The 24,799-nt window shown below is 35.5% G+C and overlaps 1 protein-coding gene across 1 annotated transcript in view; it reads left to right on the forward strand.

Moving 5' to 3' along the window:
* The window catches only part of LOC101744420 (WD repeat-containing protein 47), a 62,464-nt gene that overhangs the window by 1,696 nt on the left and 35,969 nt on the right, over positions 1 to 24,799 (forward strand). The window contains exons 2-4 of the mRNA XM_004929760.3: positions 1,528 to 3,011; positions 3,318 to 3,434; positions 3,850 to 3,901. Of these exons, the coding sequence (XP_004929817.1) occupies positions 1,543 to 3,011; positions 3,318 to 3,434; positions 3,850 to 3,901 (1,638 nt within the window). The 5' untranslated portion in view covers positions 1,528 to 1,542. The remainder of the gene's footprint in view (positions 1 to 1,527; positions 3,012 to 3,317; positions 3,435 to 3,849; positions 3,902 to 24,799) is intronic.

A 24,799-nucleotide genomic window follows, 5' to 3' on the forward strand; every position in this document is an offset into this window, starting at 1 on the left:
ATATTAGTCACGCACTGTCACAAAATTCTTCTACATGCCGGACCACAGCTGTTGTTATCAACATCGTGACACAAATACTGGATAGTCAATGGTTGTAGTCTTTGTAGAAATATTACTCGAAATTGCATATCCTGCCTTAGATTTGCAGGCAAGACTTATCAGCCTATCATGGGAAACCTACCTCTATAAAGATTGCAAGCAGACTATCCTTTTAGTAATACAGCTGTGGACTATGCTGGTCCCATCATGATGGCGAACAAAAGGTCGAGGCTGTCAGTTGACAGAAGACATATATTGCCGTTTTTGTTTGCCTGGCAGTGAAAGCGATGCACATAGAACTCATCACTGACCTAAGTTCTTAAACGTTTCATTGCAGCAGAGGTAAGCCAGCTGTGATCCACTCCGACAAAGGAACTCATTTCATGGGTGTTCGCAATGAAATAGTTAGGTTGCTAAAAATCAATCTAACGATATTGTTTCATATGGTGCTGAAAACGAAATTAATTTTAAATTTAGTCCAGCCTACAGTTCACATTTTAACGGCGTAGCAGAATGGTCAGTTAAATCAATTAAAGAACAATTAACTCATGTATTGTCAATGGCTCATTTGGACTATGAAGAGATGAACACTGTATTGGTTCAAATTGAGGCAATACTAAATTCTAGACCTCTCACTCCAATTTCATCTGATCCATCAGATTTAGTTCCTATTACACCAGCGCATTTCTTGATTGGACGAATGCTCACTATATTACCTGCTTCCCAGGTCGATCATACTCCACTTCATATGCTTTCCAGATATAAAAGGATACAATTATTAAAAACACATTTTTGGAATCGATACTACAAGGAGTACATTTCAAAATTGCAGATCCGAAATAAATGGCATACAGATAGAGGACAACCACAATACATAACAATGTTTTTGCCTAATTTTAACTCTTTTTTTGTGATGTGTAAAATGTAAATAGTTTGTTTCTTTATAGATTTTTTTAACTGCTTATGAATAACTGTACCAAGTTTTGAGAATGTTCATATGGAAACATTTTATTATCTGTTTATCAGTTTGGTCATCATTAAGTTTGGGAATATGTATGTAGCTCTGCTTCCACTTTCTATTGATAGTTAGAGATCATCATTGCAATTTTGTAATTAATAAACAGACTTACAATACAATGCTAATACACTCAAATAAAACTATTGTCTCATAGTAATAATGTTTTTATTGTTTCTATTGTGTTTATTGCGATGGAACTAGACTAGTTTGAATATAATCATATGAAACATCTACAATCTACTAGGTCCCACTAGTATTTATAGTATCAGCATTTACATTTCAACTTTGAAATGCAAATCTAATCTTATCTACTGTCAACAGCAATTTCACATTTTCTCAAATAGATGTATTGCATCTTGTTCGCTGTTATGTCATTGTCTGTCATGACCATTTGAACATCATCATAAATTACGATTTAATGTTTTGTGCATATTTTAGTAATTTTAAATACAAAAGGGATTTTGTTGCAGGTATAGAGAGATAAGATGCCGTCAACCCACCTAAATCTCCGAGAAGATGACGTTGTCCGTTTGTCACTCGAGTTCCTCCATAACAGAGACCTTCACATCACACAGCTTTCCTTAGAAAGAGAAACCGGCGTAATAAACGGCAACTACGCAGATGACGTTTTGTTTTTGAGACAGCTAATCCTTGATGGACAATGGGATGATGTGTTGGAATTTATTCAACCGCTTAGTGCACTTAAAACGTTCGAAGCAAACAAGTTTAATTATGCTATATTGAGACACAAATACATAGAATTATTATGCATAAGGTCTGAAATTAAAGCCTATAACAACGTCGAGAACATTGTTGAAGAAGTTGTTAAGGTATTGAGTGAATTAGAAAAAATAGCCCCATCGAAAGAAGAATATTCCAATTTATGTTTGTTATTGACATTGCCGAGTATAACCGATCATGCTCAGTTTAAAAAATGGAATCCAAGCAATGCGCGTGTTCAATGTTTCAGAGAAGTATATCCGCTGGTCGAGCAGTTTTTGCCTTGCGATAAAAAATCATCGAGCGGCACCATATCAAAGTGCGCCAAGAATGATCGGCTAATGCAATTGTTAATCAAGGGAATATTGTATGAATCTTGCGTGAACTATTGCCAAGCTAAAGCAACTGGATCAAAGGAAGCACAGTCGAACGACGTTACGTTTTCAAGGCTCCTTGACGGCTCAGGATTTGATGAATCCGATTTGAGCTTACTGTCATGGCTACAGTCGATTCCAGCAGAAACGTTCAGTGTACCGTTCGAACAAAGAATGTTAAATGTTGATGTAGAAAAACTAGAACGGCCTTCATTGCACACGTCATGGACTGAACACATGCTCGTCACGCCTATTAAGCCGCGGACATTCCCACATTTGGCTATGCCGTTCAGACGGCCACGCTCAGCAGCGGACGCTATGACTAGGTCATTACGTCCACTTCCTGACGGTGCACCGAGACATCCCGCTCTCATGGCACTTTCGGCCATAGATTATGGTCCTTCGTCATCATGTTTTGCCGGATTTCATTTAACCGGAATAAAAGGCAGTAAGCTGATGAATACGTCTGTGGATAGGCTATTCGACAGTCCAACTGGGGACGGCATATTTGAAGACCTCAATGATACTCTGAAGCCTATCGCTGAGCAAGTGAAATTGTCCGAAGATAGTCCGCCCGCGAAACTAAATGAAGGTAGTAGCATCGGTGCGTCTAACGCCACGACACCTGAACACAGAGCCCAAGATTACTCTGCGTCAACGTCAGTTTCGAACACTGCGGCTTCGACTGAACGCTCATCGCTCGCGGAGCGTGCGCCGCCGAGAGTCGAGCATGCGGTCGTACACGCTACGGATGGTGATTTCAGACGCGACTTGCTTAAAGAATATCAAATACAAAAGCAACGCGAGTGTGACGACTACATCAGAAATCTCTGTTCGTCTGAATCGAGGCAACCGAAATCGTAAGTGCACTGTTATTAATAATATTATCACTACATCGTATAAAACAAAGTCGCTTTCTCTCTCCCTATATCCCTATGTATGCTTAAATCTTTAAAACAACGCAACGGATTTTGATGCGGTTTTTTTTAATAGATGAGTGATTGAAGAGGAAGGTTTATATGTATAATAACATCCGTTAAATAGTGGAGAAATCAATAATAAATTACAGTTCCCGAAGCGAAGCGAGGGCGGGTCGCTAGTGTTTAAGAATGGTCTTAATAGCGAACTGAATGTGAATTATATATGTTTTCTTAAACTCATTTTAGAATGGAGCAAGTAACCGATGCCCCAGCCGGATTTTCGACAGCTGCCAAGAGTCAACAACAATTCGCCAACAGACCGCCAATTGAGGAAAAGCCCAGGGAACAAATGCTTTACGGCAGGTAGATTAAGATTTTTAAATGTTTGCTTATTTTACGTCTACATTATGTGTAAAATCCACGTTAATCTATTTTCAGTTTGATAAAATTAAATTTGTCGCATTCAAATTCTTAGTCGCAAATTATAGCGGAACGATAAGAATGCATTATTTATTTTGATAACTGAATGATTACTTGTATGCACAGTGTACGTGGATAGCATCAAGCAATCATTTTCTTACGGTACGATGTGTCTTTCTCGGTACAGCGAGCAAGTAATTTGTTCTGTATCTTTTGGCGTGTTTTCTCTAACCAGCGTTTGCAATCTACTATGTAAACGAACCGTGCTATCTGTTCAATTAGATTCATCGTGAACTATCTTTGTAATCAGTTACGTGTTATATTTATTTTTTTATCTGAATAAGTGTTTTAATTACAGGAATCAGCGAAGTGAAATCAGTGAATCGTCAGACGTGGGAGAACCCTCTACGGTAAGCACTTTAGATGCACATTTGTTTTAGATTCGTAAATATAAACGAAGCGATTGATATGAAAGTAGCTAATTCCGATAAGTGGTATCCTAATTAACATTTTAATGAACATTTCATATGCATTTATTTGATGTAACTTAGTTACGTGTCTTCGCGCTGAATATGTATTAAATGACAGGTTTTGTAACGAGAATTAGCACCTTTCTCTTGAACACATGTTGCTTTGGAATATTTTAATTATTGTATATTGGTACAGTTTGAATGGTAAACCGAGCCCATAGACATAAAACAACGTGAATATACGCCCTCCAATCCCTACTGAGACAAAAGATCACAAGAACTGTGAAAGCTTGATTGCATTTATTAACATGTTAATGTATTGGAATAAGGGTGGTCTTGCCGTGCCAATAAATTGAGATTCAATGTTCCGTGGCATATCTACAGTTTTTTTTTCCATCGTTAACAGTTGTATGAACACATAAGACTGTTTAATATTGTTAAACAATGTTTTAACCATTTCTTCAAGAGTACATTTTTGATGACGTAAACTTAGAAATATACTAAGAAGAATTCGGTTATATTGACAGATCGGTCGGCTCGGTTTACGTTCAGTAGCGAAGTTTTGAGTTTAATTTCGAGTGAGCTTGTGCGATATCGTACACCTTAGGACCCTGCTGACTGCTTCGGATCGGCATTAAAAAACAATTTTTTTTATTAAATATATATTTTTCCCACTTGGGATTTGAAATTATTACAAGTAATTGATACACCTGACTGATTACCTTCTTTCAAATGATCAATTGAAACTGACCCCTTTTCAGATTTAGTGTTTGATTTAGTATGTGAATGGTAAAACAGTGCAATTGAAATGCAATGACTGAAGTCCTGCCATCTGTGTTGTCTTAATTGAAACTGAATCCTCTGGGTTTGCCGTTTTATTTGTTGAGAATTGCTTCTGCTGTATGATAATAGATGGCGTTAGTCGCACTGACAACTTTCATGTTCTCTTGTTGAGTTGATGAGATCTGAGATCCTCAGGAGCCTAACTTCCTCATGCTTCAAGCAAATGTTTAAAAAAAGTTCCACAAAAAGAAGCTACGGTTCCAGAAAATTCGAACCTTCGTTATTAAATACATTTATATAGGATAAAATCTGAATTGTAGATTAAAATAAAATAAAAACCATTTGATTTATCTATATTTAATAAGAAGTGTGAAGGAATAATGTCTTGATACAAAACTATAAATTCCCACTTAGATGGCTACGATGTAGTATCTTCCACATGTATTTAAAAAGTTTTTACCTATCATTTTTGAATTGAATGTTCTCTTCTTTACTATAACAGGAGGATTGTGACTTTTTATGCTGTCAAGTGGTTGTAAGAATTAAGTCACATAACAAATAATTATGCATTGATCGTACGTTGTGAATTAAAAACCTCTTCCTTATTTAAAGTTGGTTAAAACAGAGAAAGACCACAACAATTCTGCCAAGAGTGCAAATGATTAAGAAAAAAAAAAAAACAGATGACAGTATTATTGTTTAGGTGTCGTTAAACGGCTTCAAATAACTGATTAGTTTATTTTGTTTCGCGCAAAAACTATTCCAATAAGATTTTTACTGTCATTGCATATGTTGTTGTAGCTCAGGGCCCATAGACATCAAAAAGGGAATGTCGCTACCCAACGGTGGGAAATAAGGTCGAAATCCCAATTGAATTGTATGGCCGCTGTTCCGCCCTTCAAACCGGAATGCATGACTAATTTGCGGCTGCAATAGGTAGGGAAGGGTTAGTAGGTGGTCAGCACTAGTAACCAGTGCGTGCTCACAATACGCCCTACGACAAGTACGAGGTATTTTTGTGAAGGTAACATACACGCTTATGCCTCTGACGTAGAGATATATTCATTTATTTATTATATTAAACCAATAATCGGTTTAACTTTGCGCTTTAAAGAAGGGTGCCTATATTTTATCTTACTATATACAAATATTTATTTGTATTTTTTGATACCCGCTACCAGTAACCCGTATTACGTGAGCTTCCCTTTAAGGAACATTAATTATGTATCCCTAATAATGCGACACACCTAAGTAATATTTATTGTAATTAATACAAACTCGGCATTTGTTTTGTGTCATATTAATTAGTTTAGCCTTGTACTGGACAATGTCACGCCCACTACTCAGTCTATTAAATGTGAACATAAATAATTTAATAGGATAAAAATCTGTAATTTGTAGAGCAATTGATGAACGACCCGTTTAAGTAGTCATGTTGTGTACAGTCTTACTAACATATCGCTGAACTTACGCTGAAATATATTGGATAAAATATGATCTTTAATTATAAAATCTACATACATACATACATGACATTTAATGTTGTTTCCTTATGCGATAAAAATAAAATTCCTTTAAGCACATTGGGTTTGACTTTTGCTATCATCAGCTTCCGAGGCTGTAACAAATTACATTACTTACCCCCAAATTGGGGTACTGACAAAAACAAGATCTGTCGCTGCCTCATACCCAAAGGTTATAAGCATATCAATTATTATATTATATATGAATAAAGCCCATTTGTCAAATGTTGAAGCGGATATTTCTGACAACATACAAAGGCGACCCCAAGTGATGTGTAGATAACTCGACTGCTCTGTATGGTGCCGCGGTTTGCACACGTCCAATTTTCGTCCCACGGCTCCTTTAGTAATGCCGCGTTTTCATTATCTTCCAAATGGATAAATTGCTTTAAACGAATGCTTGTTTGTTGCAGTGTTCATGGTATGATGATTAATTACGGTCATGCGTGTGTACCAACATTACAATAAGATTTTTTTTAAAAGGATTCGAACGGGATTGAATTGCCTATGTGGAATAATTGAACACAATAATATGCACAGCTTTGATTTGGAAATTGCGGTTCTTGTCAGTTGAATGTGCTTAGAAAATGTAATATGCGTACCGATGATATGATATGATATAATTTATAATCTGAAGACACATAAAAGAAAATATATTCGTAATGCTCCATTTATATACTCGCCAATCGTAGGCGATTAAATGCGAATATGAGTACGTAAGCGGCCTATTCGGGTGTATTTTTATATAAGCCGCGAGTGATAATAAAAAAATATCGAATTGCAAGCGTTTTTCGTTGGGAGCTCAAACCCGCAACCCGTGGTTTCATGCATTTCAACAATGCATTTGAATACATCTTTTTGCCACTTACCTTGTGCTGCTGCTTTGGAATACAGTTCTCTCTACGGTGTGTTCCTAGTGCTAACAAATAACGTCTAATTAGTCTTTAGCTATCTGAATAACTGACTATCGGTACTGACTACGCTACGGGCTACCCTCAGACTGTAACCTTTTTTTATGTTTGAGAATTCACTGGTGGCCCGCAGGCCTTTCCAGTTTTACCAGGGTATGTGGGCGTGCGAAGGCTCAGCCAGAGATTATAACTTATGAGCGACAGGGACCTAGCTCATACTGTGAAAAAAAGGCGTATAACTTGGAGCAGTTGAAATAAGCTCGTTTCGAATTCTCGTATAAAGTAGACGTTCAAAAAGTATAATGAATGCCTGTGTAGGTCGTTCTAACGGTATCCTGCATCTGTTTAAAGAACAATGACATGGACTAGGACCAAAACATTCATATTCAATATTTTCTAGATGATACCTACGCAAAATATCCGATCTACTATTTGAAATGATATAAAGGATTGCTATAAGTATAGTTATTTGCCTATAATAATAATATGTATTCGTATTTATTTATAATTTTTATATTAGATAATTATATCTGAAAGCATTTCATTCTAAAAATAGAAATGGGTATAAATTATAATAATGTATTCATCGGAACCAATTACAATTTGATATGTTATTTTTGCAGTTGATTTTATGTTACACTATTGAATAATTTAAAAAGCCGAAGCTTTGACGTCTGATGATGATTTAATAAATTGATTTCTATTCATGATAAGGATCCGTTATTGCTTTCGCTTACATCTCAAGTATTTCCCTTCACTGTTCGTGGACAATCTTAGTCTAGTAGACTAGTCTGGCCATAAATAATGTTACAATTAAAAATAAACAAAATATTACATTTGAATTTGGTATCTGTCATTTTTATATGATTGCTCATTGAGTTTTCTCATTTTGGCGCCAATACATTGTACAATATTTTGCGATATTAAAATGGAGTGGGGTGACAAAGAGAACCGAATCGCTGTGATTGCATTACACAAAGTAGGTGTGGAGCCAAATGCAATTTCTAAAACTCTCCATACGCTTGGTATTAGTAAAATGTTTGTGTACCGGGCTATTAATAGGTGCAATGAGACCTCCTCTGTTTGTGACAGAAAAAGATCTGGCCGTCCACGTAGTGTTCGTACGAAAAAGGTAGTCAAAGCAGTAAGGGAAAGAATTCGAAGAAGTCCTGTCTGAAAGCAAAAGATTTTATCTCGGGAGAATAAGATAGCACCTAGAACCATGTCGCGTATTTTAAAAGATGACTTAGGACTTGCAGCCTCTAAGAGACGTACTGGTCATTTCTTAACTGATAATTTAAAAGAGAATAGGGTGGTAAAATCGAAACAACTACTGAAGCGGTACGCAAAGGGAGGTCATAGAAAAATTTTGTTTACGGATGAGATTTTTTTTACAATTGAGCAACATTTTAACAAACGAAATGACCGTATTTATGCTCAAAGCTCTAATGAAGCTTCCCAAATAGTCGACAGAGTGCAAAACGTGGGCACTATCCGACTTCAGTGATGGTTTGGTGAGGTATTAGCTATGAAGGAGTGACTGAGCCATACTTTTGTGAAAAAGGTATCAAAACATCGGCACTAGTGTATCAAGATACCATTCTTGAGAAGGTAGTGAAGCCCCTTAACAACATCATGTTCAATAATCAAGAATGGTCCTTCCAGTAAGACTCGTCGCCAGGTCACAAAGCTCGGTCTACGCAGTCTTGGTTGGAAACGAACGTTTCGGACTTCATCAGAGCTGAAGACTGGCCGTCGTCTAGTCCCGATCTTAATCCGCTGGATTATGATTTATGGTCAGTTTAGAGAGTACGGCTTGCTCTAAACGCCATGATAATTTGAAGTTCCTAAAACAATCCGTACGATTGGCAGTGAAAAATTTTCCCATGGAAAGAGTGCGTGCTTCTATTGATAACTGGCCTCAACCTTTATAGGACTGTATTGCAGCCAATGGAGACCACTTCGAATAAGCTTTTTATACTTTAAATTGTTTTATATTTATGTATTAAACTAACACACTGTAAAAGTAATAAATGTTATTTGCAATAGACATTTTTTTCCTTTGTCTCAGTATTTATGGCAAGACTAGGTATATATTTGACAATGTTATATATTTTTTATATCCGTTCTTATAATCTAATACATAAACCATGGTTCTCTTGAACTATTTACTTGGTTCGTATTGGTTATTTATTTATATTACTTTATCTTATTTTATCTATAATACTTCGCATTGGTTTATATTTTGCCTTAAATAATAATAAAATATCGAACGCATTTTTAAATCTTATACGATATCGTAACGTAATATGCATGTGAATAGTTCAGGAAAACATTAACTTTTACTGTTGACGAAACTCAAATTTTAACTGAAGTGAAATCTCAGAATTATTTATAATTGCTAGTACGTGCGAATTTATTAAAAACGTAGCGTTCGAACACATTAATGAGCTCAGGAAAGAAAAACTTACATTAAGAAACTTGGTCAAACGGTATTTTACTTTTAAGTCTAACAATTTTAATGTTAATCCGAGCTACGCCACTTGAGTGTTGTGACTCACCTTGGCTTTCACTGCACGATCTAGGAATGTGCAAATGTAATAAAAGAATAATCAGTTCGAATATGCACATAGATAATTTTAACAAAAAAAAAAAAAAAAAACAAATTTTTATACACATCCTTTTCACCGTAAATATTTTTTACCTCGATGCATTCAGTTTTATGTAGGAAAAGTAATTGCTAACCAACCAATCTCAAGCTTATAAAATAATTTAAGAATTTCTGTGGCTATTCAGTAAAATAAGTTATTAAGGTACTTAATGGTGCTCTTGAACAAAAAAAAAAAGAAAGTTATTTCGTTAACTTAAATTAAGTTTGCCGAAATAAGTTAAAAAAAGAGAAACTTAAATTCAATTCGGTTGACAATAGTTAGTTGATTTTTTATATCTATTCAACTTTGATTACGGACATTTTTGAGACAAATTAAACCTTGTTGAACTTTAAAATAAACCTTGTTGACATTAAATTAAAAGCTTATTAGTATCGCTTAATGTCGAATTCCAAGCATAAAGTGCTAACTACCAATCTACTAATACGAATAATGTATTATTTAATAAAATTTAAATGCTAATCATTTAGAATTTCTTTCACGCTCTTTATGATAACATCGAAACCATAAAACTCTTAGGGGACAATGGGATAATAAGACTGAGCGGGTAACGGGAGTTTACATTAATTGCTAATTTTGTAAATATGTTTGTTGCAATTACTGAAAAATTATTTACATTTGAAACAAATTAATGAATAGCGCTTAAAACGTAAACCATTTTAATATTCATATTCATCTCCGATGCCCTATTCGTACTCTTGACGCTTGCGAAGCCTTATAAGTCAACTCGCACAAGAGGCATTGATTGATGGATTAAAAATATTTACTTTGTTTGAAACGATCGCTTTATATGTACCTATATTATCTATTCACAAGTGTCATAATATAATTATTTAAAGCTTTAAGAATAGGCTGTGAAAATTATAAGCGTTTATATGTAGTTTAACGCTTCATTCGGAAATTATCTATTTCGTGAAGGTTTTGACATAACGGCGCGGCGCCGTGGTCGCCCGGTGTTATATCGAGATTGTCAAGGCCTTAGGTACAAACTAAAATCCACCAGAACTCGAGAAGGGCCAGTCCGCTAAAGTTCGTAAGTTGAAATAAACGATTGCTCAGAGAACAACGAACTGAAGTTTCTTTTGTGTGCTGTTGACAAATGATTGTAATTTAGCTAATGGATTTCATTATTAACAACGTGAACATCTTGAAATTTTAATACCGTTTTTTTGATTTTTCGTTCTAATTACGAACTCCATTACGGGTTCTATTATACGTAAAAAGGGAGTGATAAACAGAAAATCTTTCTGTAGAACCTTGGTCAGTGTCCTTTAAATTTCGACGAAGCTTTAGAGATAATCGGAATGTGACCAAACGTTCGATTTTTAAGGAATCAAAGTGTTCCTCCCTCTTCGTAATAACAAATACCGCATGCTTCACAGAATTACTGATACTGAGACACTATGGTCAATGAATATGTTTCAATTTATTAAAACCTAACGTGAGAAAGTATTGGGAAAAGATTAATAAGACACATTATGTTGGTTATTCGTCCAAATTTATTTTATCACCTTTACTGTATGCTCCTTCAGAAACAATAAACGTATGCCAATGAATAATCTAAAAATCCAAATATTTTTAAACGCTTTTTCTAGAATTTAGTTCAGCTTGCGTCGCAAATTCTCCTTTGTCTCCTACCGAATGAAAACGTATGGCTCGAAGTGGTAGTTTGAATTTAGGAAAAAGAAAGAAGTCGGCTGAAGCCATTTCTAGTATATAAATATATAATAGTGTTGTTGCTAGATGGTATTTGTTGAGTTTTGGTCAAAAATTATTTTGTAATTATTGACTTTTGCTACGACGCATTATAGTGATATAAAAACTAAGAATTTTAATTTCACAAAGTCAGCTTTTTTCGTCGATTTTCCTCTCTTAAACACCGCATAACGTTCAAATGATATTCTTAATTTCCTCGTTTGACCTTCGGCAAGAACTCCGAGTATACAATTCTGCGATAGTCAAAGAAAACCGTCAATATGACTAACTTTTGATCGACTTTGCCGAGGTTTTTTCGCTTTCGGTTCAGTTGGAGGGCGCCATTCCGAAGCTTGTTGACCAGTTTGCATGTCAAACGAATGTTGGATATGAATTGTCTCGTTCTAGCATGTCCTCAGCCGACTATTACGCTATTGAATTTTTAGAGAATATTCAGGTCTTTTAGGAGGGATTGGGAACATTTATCGTACTCAAGTGATTATTTGACAGTTGACGAAATTGACAGACAAATTTGTATGAGAATTTTCAGACCCTTTCGTTCACATTTGCGAAGTTAACTTCAGTTACAGACGTTGTTGGCCTACCAGAGCGTGGCAATTCTTACATTACATCTCGACTGCTTTTGAAAGCTTTGTATCCCTTATAAGCACGCGTTTTTGATAAAGTCGATACCGTAAACCTTCTGTAACATTTTCAGTGACTCCGAACACGAAATTGCATTAGCGCTGCAAAATTTATGACAAACCATATTCGATGTTTTTGTCTATTATGAAATTCGCAATACACACTATATATGACTTTTCTTTCTTAGCTGAGTAGACGAGCTACGGTCCTCCTTGTGTTAAGTGGCTACCGGAACTCATAGATATTTATAACGTAAATGCCACCACTAATCCTGAGACATGAGTTCTATGCCCCATCCTTCTAACCGAAACGCATTGTTGCTTCACGGCAGAAATAAGCAAGATGGCTCGGTGGTGGTGGTATCTAACTCGTGCGGACTCAAGACGTCCTACTACTGGTAAGATAGTACTAAAAACAGCAAGGTATTTACTTAATCTAAATAACAAATGCAACTCAAACTCGGTGCCAAAACGGAAAACAGTTATGGCAACCTAATAACAAGAAAAAAGTGAGTTTGGAACCATAAACGAATCATCCATTCCCAATACTTTTTGGACTTTATTTATTTCTGAATATCCAATATTCCATATCGCGTTACCTTAATTTAGTGAATCAGCTGAACTCAAAACATTATACAAGCTACGGCTATTTAAATAGAAACACGAGACTTTGAAATAGCCGGCGATGTTGATAGAACCTCCGTTATTTTGTCAATATTAATATCAGAGTAGTCACGAAACAAAAGTATAAACATGTACACATGACCAATTTCTATCATGTTCCATTCCAATATCGCGCTGATGTTTGTTTGTCCTAGAAATTGTGATATCCACTGATGTATCTCAATATAGAAAAACATATTGTTATTTTATTCGTATCTAGTTTCTATCATTTCGAAATTTATTTCATTCCTACGCGTATTTCCTATTTAGTAGTTTTCGTTGTAGACCCGGTTTATGAGTTTATTCACTAGTCACCGTTCAATAGATTTTCCTGTTATAAATTAAGTACTTACGTACATACTTAAGTGAGTACTCGTAATATGAAGAAAGTTGGAATCACCAATGTCACAGTTATATTTATAAAATTGATCGACTTTCTGGAATTGCTTGTTTCGATTTATGGTTATGTTTCGAGTAATTGAGTAAAGAAGATGAATTTATTCAAAGTTACTTTAAATTACAAATTTTAAGTTACTTTATCGATTTTTTGTCGATAATGAAAAGTAATAATTATAATATAAATCGAACATCCAAGTTATACTACTAACCAAAACATTTAAAGTAGTATATTACTAGGCATTAATTAAACCTGTTACAAGTAATACTTCTTATATAATTGACTTATTGAATTTACACGCATGGATTAAATGATTAGGCACACCTCATTATCAAATTAACGATACGGTTTTAATTACATCCAAATATTGTCACAAATTAATAGCTGTCCGTTTTTTCAAGTCACCTCCGACTGCTTAACCGACCTTCGTGTGAACTTGAAGTGACACCCACACACCGTTCGTTTTGTCGTTTATATTATTGACGGTGCTCGCTGCTGTATTGGATCATTATTTACATCTCTGTCAACTAAGTATATATGACAATGTAATTGTAGGACAAGACGAAAATTGCAGTCTCGTTGCTCGCGCGCATGCCTATGAGTCACCTCGGCAAGCGTTCTGCGCACAATGCCTTCCGAACAGTCCAGTCGCGTCGCGGCATACTTTGAGGACATACATGTCACTTGAACTCACGCAGGAATTGTTGTTACGAAATATTAAGCTTAAAATATTTTCATTTTCTAAAGTTGTGAATTAAAATTCATATATACCGAGGTGTGCAGGCGTTAAGTGAAGATGACTGCGGTGAAGAAAGTCATAGCGATGCGGCAACTGGACTCGATGTTCGGTAACTTGACTTTGGAAGGGGAAGGCAGGCATTCTCCACTCGTTAGCTCTGTGATTGAGCACGACCCTCGTTGTGATGTCCACGGCCGCTGCAGTACTCCTTATAGGTCGTCACTTTACCTCCACAGTAGGGAGTCAACACCTGGATATTTCAGAGACGCGATATCACCGACAAATGGGCTAATTATCAGGTCTGTAGGCTTTAATTATAAAAATAAAAATCTATCAAAGCATATATCGTTAATTAATTTGAATAATATAAAAAACACAGGCGGCGTGACTCTTGCAAATCGGGATCTCCTGCGCGCGACTTAGAGCATCCTTCGACGTTTCCGAGCATTCTTCGTCGAGACCGTCACAGTCCCTCCGTGACTCCCCCGCGAAGAGATACCCCGAGTCCTACACAAAAATATCACAGCAAGAGACACTCAATGGGATCATTCCCAAACTTGAGTCGGGGCAATATTTTCAATTACAACAGACGCGAATCTATATCCAGCAACGGAGTCCGAGAAATGAAGCGCGACTATGTTGGCTCAACAAATTCTTTACCTAGAAAGCACCGTGATCTGGCAGCCTCCACAAATTCTCTAATAAGAAAGAGTCGAGAACACATTGGGTCTATGAACTCTTTGTCCAGGAAAAGTTCAATAGATACCAAGAAGTCTTCAACAGACTCTCTAGATTTCTGGCACAATACATGGGATTCGGATAAAGACAACTTGGTCTCGTCTCCAGAGAATGACGACAGGTTTTCAACGGTCCACAACAATAAGGTAATTATTATAAACAAAAAGTCAGTATACAATACAATAATAATTTGACAGATGACCACATGCTAGTGTGATATCGTATTACCTCATCTATCGGTATAAACAGGTAGGTATTATGTTTGCTCTGGAAAATCGGAGTGCAAGATTAATTCATGCTCATTATTTTATGTTATGAATGATGTCACCTCTGAATCGGATCGTTATTATGTCGGATTTATCGAAAAGCCATAAAAATATCTAATGTCTTTTATCAGATTAATAGAAAATTATTACTTTTTAGAGACGGAAACCATATTAAGTGGTGTATTAACTTGCGAAATAACCGTTATGCGTCCACCATGCGTGACGACGGCACGCGAGAATATCTCGAAGAAATTACTAATTACATATTCGATGTTTCCTTGATTGTGAGCTACCATGAAGTTTATACAACACGATCACGCCATACGTGAATTAAATTTGTTTATTGCGTTCTAATTTACAATCCCTACGTATTACGTAAGGGTGAAAATAGAAATTTGCAAGAAGGCCTCCCTGGAAATGAATGTGGAACATTTTACTATGAAGTACGTTATCGGAATGACGTTTCTATCTATACTAATATATAAATCTACAGTGGTTTTTACGAATGTTCCGTTATAACTACTGAACCATGCATCCGATCGACTTGAAACTTGGTATCCATGTAGAAAATACATGTACTTTACTTTACTTTTTTTTTTATTGCTTAGATGGATGGACGAGCTCACAGCCCACCTGGTGTTAAGTTGTTACTGGAGCCCATAGACATCTACAACGTAAATGCGCCACCCACCTCGAGATATAACCTACACCAGTTGCGGGGGCGTTAATGATGAGAATTTTTGTGGGGGTGAGAAATAATAATGTTAGTTTTAAATGCACAGCGAAGCGGATGAGTACAGCTAGTATGACTACAAAATAGAGGGACGGTAAAAATATAAGTATTCAAATGTGAAAATTTGTCATATGCAAATAATTTCATCCAAAATGATCGAATCAGAAACGGTATATAAACGTTTCGCTGTACAAGGCTCGTCGATAGGACAGATCGGCGCATTTTCGCTCGCAGTGACCTACACGACCATAAATGGACAAGGAGCCGCCAACGGTTACCTGTATCAACAAAATAATGACAATATTTGCATTTTATCTCGAACGCTACTACGAGTAGGTACAACATCTGTGTAATTTTTCAGATACTTAAAATAATTGTTTTGTGTTAGTATAAAAGCTTGCGATTATTTGATTGTATTTTGTTAGAAAGACTCCGTACGTCGCGTATTAATGAAAAAAAAAACAATTAATATTAATATAATTAAGGCCGTTTCACTGTTTTTATTATCACCAAGGTTTTCTTTGTAATCTGATATAAAACAGTAATAGTAGTTATAACACCCGTATCGAATTATCGAGAACAACAATCGTTTTGTAACTCTCGGGCGTTGTATCATTTTCAAACTATGATCCGTAAACAACATCGTAACTATTCGTTAATTGATCAGTTCCAATTTTGTTCTGTAACCGGCAAATAGTGTTCGATCCCTGATAGAGCTACAGTTAATGAAACAATAATTAAGATATACGGATTTGTGTATATCTTTCTTCAATCTTTACGTCTAGACTAAAATATCAGAACTAGTATTGAAAGAAATGTGAGGAAGTGATCGTAAAGATTAAGAAATAATTAGAGAACGAATTAGATTTTTTTTTTTATTGTTTAGGTGGTTAGACGAGCTCACAGCTCACCTGGTGTTAAGTGGTTAATGGAGCCCATAGACATCTACAACGTAAATGCGCCACCCACCTTGAGATATAAGTTCTAAGGGTCTCGGTATAGTTACAACGGCTGCCCTACCCTTCAAACCGAAACGCATTACTGCTTCACGGCCGAAATAGGCAGGGTGGTGGTACCCACCCGCACGGACTCACAAGAGGTCCTACCACCAGTAAATTGTAATATAATAAAGTAATTTGAAAAGATTGAAACCGCAATGAACTTCATTGCTCCCTGTAGTTAATTTCGGTCGATCACGTTGCGAAGACGTTACATTGTTATTAAATATCAATTTATGAATGTACCATCGACCATGTGTCAATGTTTACCTCTCTGTACATTGTGAACGTATGTTTCGGATTTTTCGTCGAATACACCATGACTCACCATGAAGTCACAGGGTACTGTCATGTTTTAACATATTATTCGAATTACGTAACATTCTCTGTAACCGATGAAAAATGAGTTTCTGATCTGTAATTTTTTTTTTTCCAAACACGATGTTCAGTCATGACGTTTATTTTGTTATTAAAATAATAGTTGATAACTTTCCTTCTGCATCATCAACGATATTAATCGTATTAAGTAAATCAGTATTTTATTTTCGGCCGGAGCAGCTAATAGCGTTACCTAATACGTATTTTATCTTATCGGATAAAAGTAAAAATATAATAAGTTGATCTTCATAATAAATGAAGCATGGATACACAGTACCGCCGGATTCATTTCAAGAGTGTCTGTTTCGTTTGTCTCATTTATCATTTCGGTCATTCATCCGTGGCAGATCCACGCAAACTTCCACCTATTGTTTCTAAAACATTCATCACAATTTATGGCACCGACGTAAGTCTGAACAATGTTAAAAAAAATACGATTTTTTGTAGTACGTGCCGTGCTTCCACTGAACATAATTATTCGTTTTCAAGCGTAGGCAGAAATTAAGTTTATGATGAGTTTCTTCTGCCATAAACTTGTTTATTATTATGATCTATATAAGGCACGACCTTGAGTTCCTTCGTAACAAATATGGTGACTAATTATGTGTTTGAATTTTCCTGCGTTATTTCTAGAGTCGCGTGGGTCTAGTGGGCATTATTATGGTTTATTGTTTCGTTACGCGCATCCATAATCATAAAACGATAGATAACGCTTCATTAAATTACTTCGAATTGCGAAACGCCCCTTTTTTACGCCACAGTTTTAACTGTTGTGGCGTAAGAAAGAAGCGAAAGTTACCTGAGTTCGTTACGAATTTTACATTCACTCAGAAACACGCATTCAACAATTAATAAGTCATGGTGTCCAAATCAATGCTTCACGTACGTTCTGATGTTTCTGCAAACGATATTTCATGAGTGGAACGAAAATTTGATGTTCATGTACCAATGACTATTATTTTGCTATTATTTTTGATAAAATAGAAGTACTTTTAAACGTTTAAGATATTTCTGCAAATGTATATAGAAGTACATCTTTGAAGAAAATCTTATATTTTTTTTGGTCTTCATAACTAAACTTGATAAAGAATATTTTGTGTAAATAGTATGGTTAATAATCTCGTATAAGGCATACGGAATAATGAGCATGTACTCGTTTGACATATAAGAACCTTTCTTTACCAAAATCCCGAAAAAAAATCTCAATAATATGTTAATTTTTGGGGGATGTTACGTGATAATAGCTACGGAACGCAAGTGAAAAGATATAGATATACCAAAGATTACACATTCAGTACAAATTGAAATAATAATACAAATAGCTCGAATAGATAAATGTTTTGATTTGATTTCTGCTAAAACTTTTACTGGTGGTAGGACCTCTTTTGAGTCCGCGCGGGTGGGTACCACCACCCTGCCTATTTCTGCCGTGAAGCAGTAATGCGTTTCGGTTTGAAGGGTGGGGCAGCCGTTGTAACTATACTTGAGACTTTAGAACTTATATCTCAAGGTGGGTGGCGCATTTACGTCGTAAATGTCTATGGGCTCCAATAACCGCTTAACACCAGGTGGGCTGTGAGCTCGTCCACCCATCTAGCAATAAAAAAAACATTGATTGTGAAATGGCTAAGTGTAACTACGTGTATCTACAGAGCTGAATTGGGTACAACTGAAACAATTGATTGATTAAAATGCCATGATGAGTTTGAGTGAACCATGATCAGTATATACAGGGACGCGTATACGGTTATAATGAACGAATACACCAAAAAAGTCAGACAGTGAATCTTTAACGAAACTGATCTCATTGTAAAGACAAGTGATCTGTGTAATGACCGTGACGTGTATTTACATGTGCTCGGGGTTGGCAGCATTAATGCATTTCCTACCTATTTTAGAGGTGTCAGTTATGATTGATTTGTGCTTTCAAAGTTTAGTTAGTTAGCTAAGAAAAATAGAAGAGTATGGTCACTATAACCACTTATAACCAACGAAAGCCGGCTACACTCTAAAATTGCAAAAATCCGAGTGAATCGCGTTAAGCGAACGCATTGATTACGAATAAATAAATTAACATATCATTTTTTTTAAAGTCTTTACTGACTAATTCGCGTTTGTGCGGTTGCACCTCTTTTAAATGGTCATGTTGAAATTTTGTAGTTGTTGCTGTTGGGGTGCGGCTTTCGATTTAGTGGAAATAAGGAAAGGATTAATAGGTTGTGCGCGAATTAATTCATCAAATATTTGTAATTGTATTTGGGGTAGTAAAGCATGGTTAGGTTTCAGGTTAAGTATGCGAGTCTACACGCATCTATGTTGTAAACAATATATGTTAGATCCGTTAGGAATATAACGTCTTTTAGATATTTAACTTTATAATTTACCTAAGTTTAACTACAATACTACTCACACAAATAAGTACCTAAACAAGTAAATCTTGCTGTCGGTTTTGTGTCCGTGAGATATAGTGGCGTAGTGTGTTAAATGTGAGTGCGCATGGGCAACCCCTTTCACTTGTATTCGCATTGAGCGGATCGAGCGGAACGCTGGTGCCTTTCTCTCTGTTCTCATCTCTGTCTGACGTGTAGCGATGATGGTATCGTGCGGGTGGTGGGTTGGCGTATGGCGCTCGCAGGTCGCGCCGACAGTAGCGCGCAGTCTACATCCGCACGGAACGGACACCGCCGCGCTTGGATGCTCTACCGTGATTTGATATGAAGTCCAAACCGGCACACTACGTCGAAACGCCGTTCAGACCGTGGCCGCCGCTTTCCCGGACGCAGCCCAATTTTTACTTTCGACCACCTGATCCAATGGATATGAGAAATTTTAAAACGTCATCATCAAAAGGATCCACGTATTCAGACTTTTCTGCCCTTAGTGCGTACAGTGCAAAGTCGCGGGATTATTACTTCATGTCGCCGAGTTACCGATCTGCGGGGGCGCCGACGCCTAGTAATCATTCCGATCTCTACACTCGCGAACGGCCGCGTCATTTAAGGAATCCGAACCCATCACCACCGTGTCCTTGCCCTTGCAGCAGATCGCGGTCGTTGGAGGACGTGAGGACCGATATTGTCACTGAATGGGAAGACGATGACGAAAACGGGAATCGGATCGTTGCGCCGGCTACTAAATTCAATCGCACAACTTATAAGAACAACAACACGCCCATACAAAAGCAGAATTTTCTCACTCGACATTCGATGGAAAATCTTGCTGACCGACCACAACTATTACCGCCCAAACGGATTTCGGCCTTCCAGGTAATTGAACTAACTTTCTACGACAGAGTCGATTCATTGTGCGTTGACAACGTTGAAAACGATAACGTTGTTTTCGTCGTACTTTGAGATATATACATCGGTACTCGCAAACGGTTGTCGGATATATCCAATTTAAATACGCTTTCTAGGCTATTAAACGAGATTATTGCCAAGCGAAGTGAATAATTTGCGCGAGAAGCTTGTAGCGAAATTTGTTTAATAGTAGTATGTGTTTATAGGTGGTTTGATAAGTATTCCCGGAGCGTTGAACGCGGTTGTTGCGTTGTTGCTCGTTCAGCTCCGTTGATCCGCAACTTTCCGTCCTGTAACGGATGTTCGATACGTGTGTTTTAAAACACACAAACAATATATATTCGCGGCAATGTGTAAAGTATGTAATGCTGTGAATATAGGTCGTTGCTTTGGGCTGTTTTGTTGTGCCGTCAAGTCGGTGGAACCTTGTGCAATGCGAGTGTGAATTCTGTCGTGGAAACTGTAGCACGACACGATTAGGTTTTTTTTTGTTTCAAAAGAACGTTATGTAATCGCGAACGTTATATTTTTGTTTAAAAGTCATAATCATGATGACCCAGAAACTTGTATACTGTTCGAAGCCAGAGACCGCCCGTAAAACCGGATATATAACTCGAATAAAACTCGTTTATATAAAAAACACATTACTAGTAATTACTAGAATAGCTAATGATAGCAAAAACAAAGAATAAACTTCTCATTTATCGTAAAGTAAAAAGCAGTACGTAGTAGCAGTTTATCATCTATAACGTATTTCTTATGCAATTCGTAATCTCGCTCGGTGATATTAAATACACATTACTCGCTAGGATTTCTATTTAAATCTTATTATAATTGCTAATTAATTCTTATTTTATAGATGCCTATACAGATTAAATCACGAAATTAACAATCATAATATCTTACGCAACATCGCTTCATATACGAAGCTGCGTTTCTAATTTTTTAAAGAATAAAAATACACAATAACCTTATGAACATCGATTATATATCATAATAGAACAATAAAAAATACATCGACAGTTACGTATGTGAGATAAAAGTTTTTAGAAATAAACTCTTCGCATTTATATAGATGTTTGATTGTTGACGATTAAATGATATGATTCTTATACTAAGTATTTTAATGCGCCAATTAAAAAGTTACATATATAGTTCAGATTAGCCATGCAGCCGTTACAAATACCTAATTTTAATAAAAAATAATTTAATATAGTCGTCAATGTGTTACGCAAAAGGCCTTTCGAAACGCGCTCATTAATTTATTTTATATTAATAAAAGAAATACCTATTTTCAAACAATGAAAGTAAATATCATTACGGTTAAAGTACAAAACTTTCTTTTGTACGAAATACGAAGCACCGCACGAACGAAATTAAAAGTTACTATCTATTTGGACCGCTTCGAGTCGGATTGTATCGCTACGCCCTACTGCACCATTACCAAATGTAGCCTCTTTTTTTGTTTTGTTCTAGTAAGTATAGAATAATGAAACGCGTACTTACATACTTTCAATTTTATAACGGCTTGAAACAATTAATTTTGATTATCGCCATATTTCGTAGAAAGGTAAGTAAGTGATTCGTGAATTTGAATTTTAATTAAATAATGTAGGTATATCTCGTTTTATATCTATTTTAAAGTAATTTCATTCTTTAATTTCTTCGATGATAAAATAAGGGTGTGTTGGATATGTATATAATTCGTCAGCACCAAAATGTAGAAAATATTGTACCAGGCTTGGAGAATCATAGTCCCTCCGTAGACTCAGAATTTCCAGTTAAACGAACCGTGAGATTAGGATGATTTACATTCATAACGGCTCTTTTTTACACGGTGTCAAATAAAGCTAGTATTCGGGATATATGGGCATCTTCCAGTACTCTACGGGAGGTCAAACTTGCGCTTAGTAGAGCATAAATCTTTGTCCAGGCGTGAAGTTTCGCTTCGCTCTGTTAAGGACTCCCCAAGATTTTAGAAGACGATTAAATTCTGAACACCTCCCGAAATATGGGTACAAAATTGACGTTGAGTTGTGTTTTTGAGAAAACAAGCATTCTAACATATCAATAAAAAATCGTTTTCAGTAAATGCGAGAAATAAATGATTCGGACGAAATTAAAATATTCCATTAAGTGGAGTTGATATTTTCAAAGCATTAACTATATTTAATAAGTTATGTAAAATAAAATATTATGTATTTGCTAGTAGTAGTATTTTATAATCATATATTATGAATAATTAATTAGGTACCCGTATTTAAAGAAGCTGTCATGCAAAATTTAATTTTCATTTTACTAAAATACTTTGATTTAAATTTCCATTTTCTTAACAGCTTTCTTGTTTGTAGAAATCGTTGTGTTGACGTAAATGAGTGAATTTATTTTCAGTAATTAAACGTCATGCTAAAAGTAATGAAAAAACAAAATTAACGTTAATATACGAAAAAGAGAAACAAATGGAAAAAAATATGTATTAAACGTAAAATTGAGAGTAGACTCAACCTAAAATACATTAAATTAATTGAGTTAATATTTTAGGAATCACATTATTTGAAAGGGGCTTTAGGCGAAAATAACGAGTTTATTTCACAGTACTTACTTCATTGAATAGAAACGTATTGAGCTGAACGGAAATAATATATTATTTAATATGTAACTACTATTACGTGAACATCATTAAATAAACGTTTACATTCGAATCATCCGAATTAAATTGCTTATCATTGAAACTCTTACTTTTTCTACATGTAGATATTTTGTTTGAATACATATAGCGTATTTATCAGATTTACCAATTCAATTTGGAAGTGACTTTTAATTTTCAAGAGTTGTCATGAAAAATATTTTAGATACATTTTAAATTAAAATCCACTTGCCTGACAGCACGGCCATCCCAAAATGCAAGTTTAGAACACAGGTTTTGGCAATCCGAAAGCTGACAAATTCGTTAAAAGGTTTTTTTTTTGTATTTTTTCGCTCTCGTATCGAATCGCGTCCAATGTCTACACGCCGATGTATTTGTTTCTAACTTTAACATTGCAGTTATTGTTTTCGTGTTTGTCGTTGAACATCAAGCGCAGGCTACAATACGAAATAGAACATAAAATGAAATTTAAAATCGAATCAAAAAACTAAAAACATTAATTACATAACGAAACTATTTCATATTACATTACATTACGTGAAATCATGCTTCCAATCTTATTCGAATTTTAATTTCATTAATTTAATATCATGTATCTAATTTTTTTTCATTGTTCAAAACAACCCAAATATTAGTAATGAAATAAACCCCGTCGTACACGCAAAGTACAAACATAATAAAGTTAAGGCTTATAAGGAGTCTCCCTTACTTACACGATGACATGTCACGAATCTCATAACATCACATATTTCGTTAATAAAGCAGGCTTGGAAAGTTTCGTGAGATTCTCGTGAAATGTAATGTGATTTTGGGTTTTAAAATTAATTTACAATGAGTCAAAGCAGTGTAAAAGAAATAAATATAAATAAATATATGATTCAACAATCATGGCAAATAAAGAAGTCTTTGTTTTGGAAGTCCATCTATTTTATAACAGTAAACACAGTTTTTAATAGTAATAAATCATTGCTTCAAAATAGCACAAGACACAGTTTTCAGATTCACTAGTCTTATTAGAATCATACCGTGAATTTGCGGCATGAACGTAGAAAAAGGAAATTTGTGAAAAACGCCACCCACATTTTCAAATGCCTTTATGAAAGTTTCATTGTTTTAAAACAATGTAAATCTTACCTATATTGAATGGCTAATGAAAATATTAATAAATTTATGTTATCATCAAAGGTTATTACTAAACAATTTTGCTAAGATAAAAATATCGATTGACATTTATTGAAAAAACATGTTTAAAAAACCAGCTTCCGCGTACGTATCAACGCAACGAACGCAACACATTACGATAAAGTCGTTCTTGAATTCTGGCTCACCTAAATTTATTCATAAGACTGCTTAGACATCTTCGTTGGGCAAGTACCGCTCTGGGAAATACAAGTTGTAACAACCAATAACATCGATTTCCATAATTCAATGATACGGACCGACCATATAAAATTATTCATAAGAAAAAATAACTAGCCTATACTTTGTTTGAAGATTTATTTGCACAAGCAGTTTCGCCAGTCGGACCAAGTTATTTTTTTATTAGTTTTTACCAAACTTTGTGTACATTTTGTAAGGTCTCGGGCTCCGCATTTGCGATGCCGTTGCTGTGGTTGATAGAGACTGCAACGTGAATTATACTTGAGATGTTCAGACATGACACGTTTTTTTTATATTTGAATAGAAGCCTCCTTCAAACCTTCTCACTTATTACCGCGTATATTTTTTCTTATTGGAGAAAATATGCTGGCGATG

The sequence above is a fragment of the Bombyx mori genome, chromosome 1 (assembly GCF_030269925.1).
Source record: "Bombyx mori chromosome 1, ASM3026992v2".
NCBI lineage: Eukaryota > Metazoa > Arthropoda > Insecta > Lepidoptera > Bombycidae > Bombyx > Bombyx mori.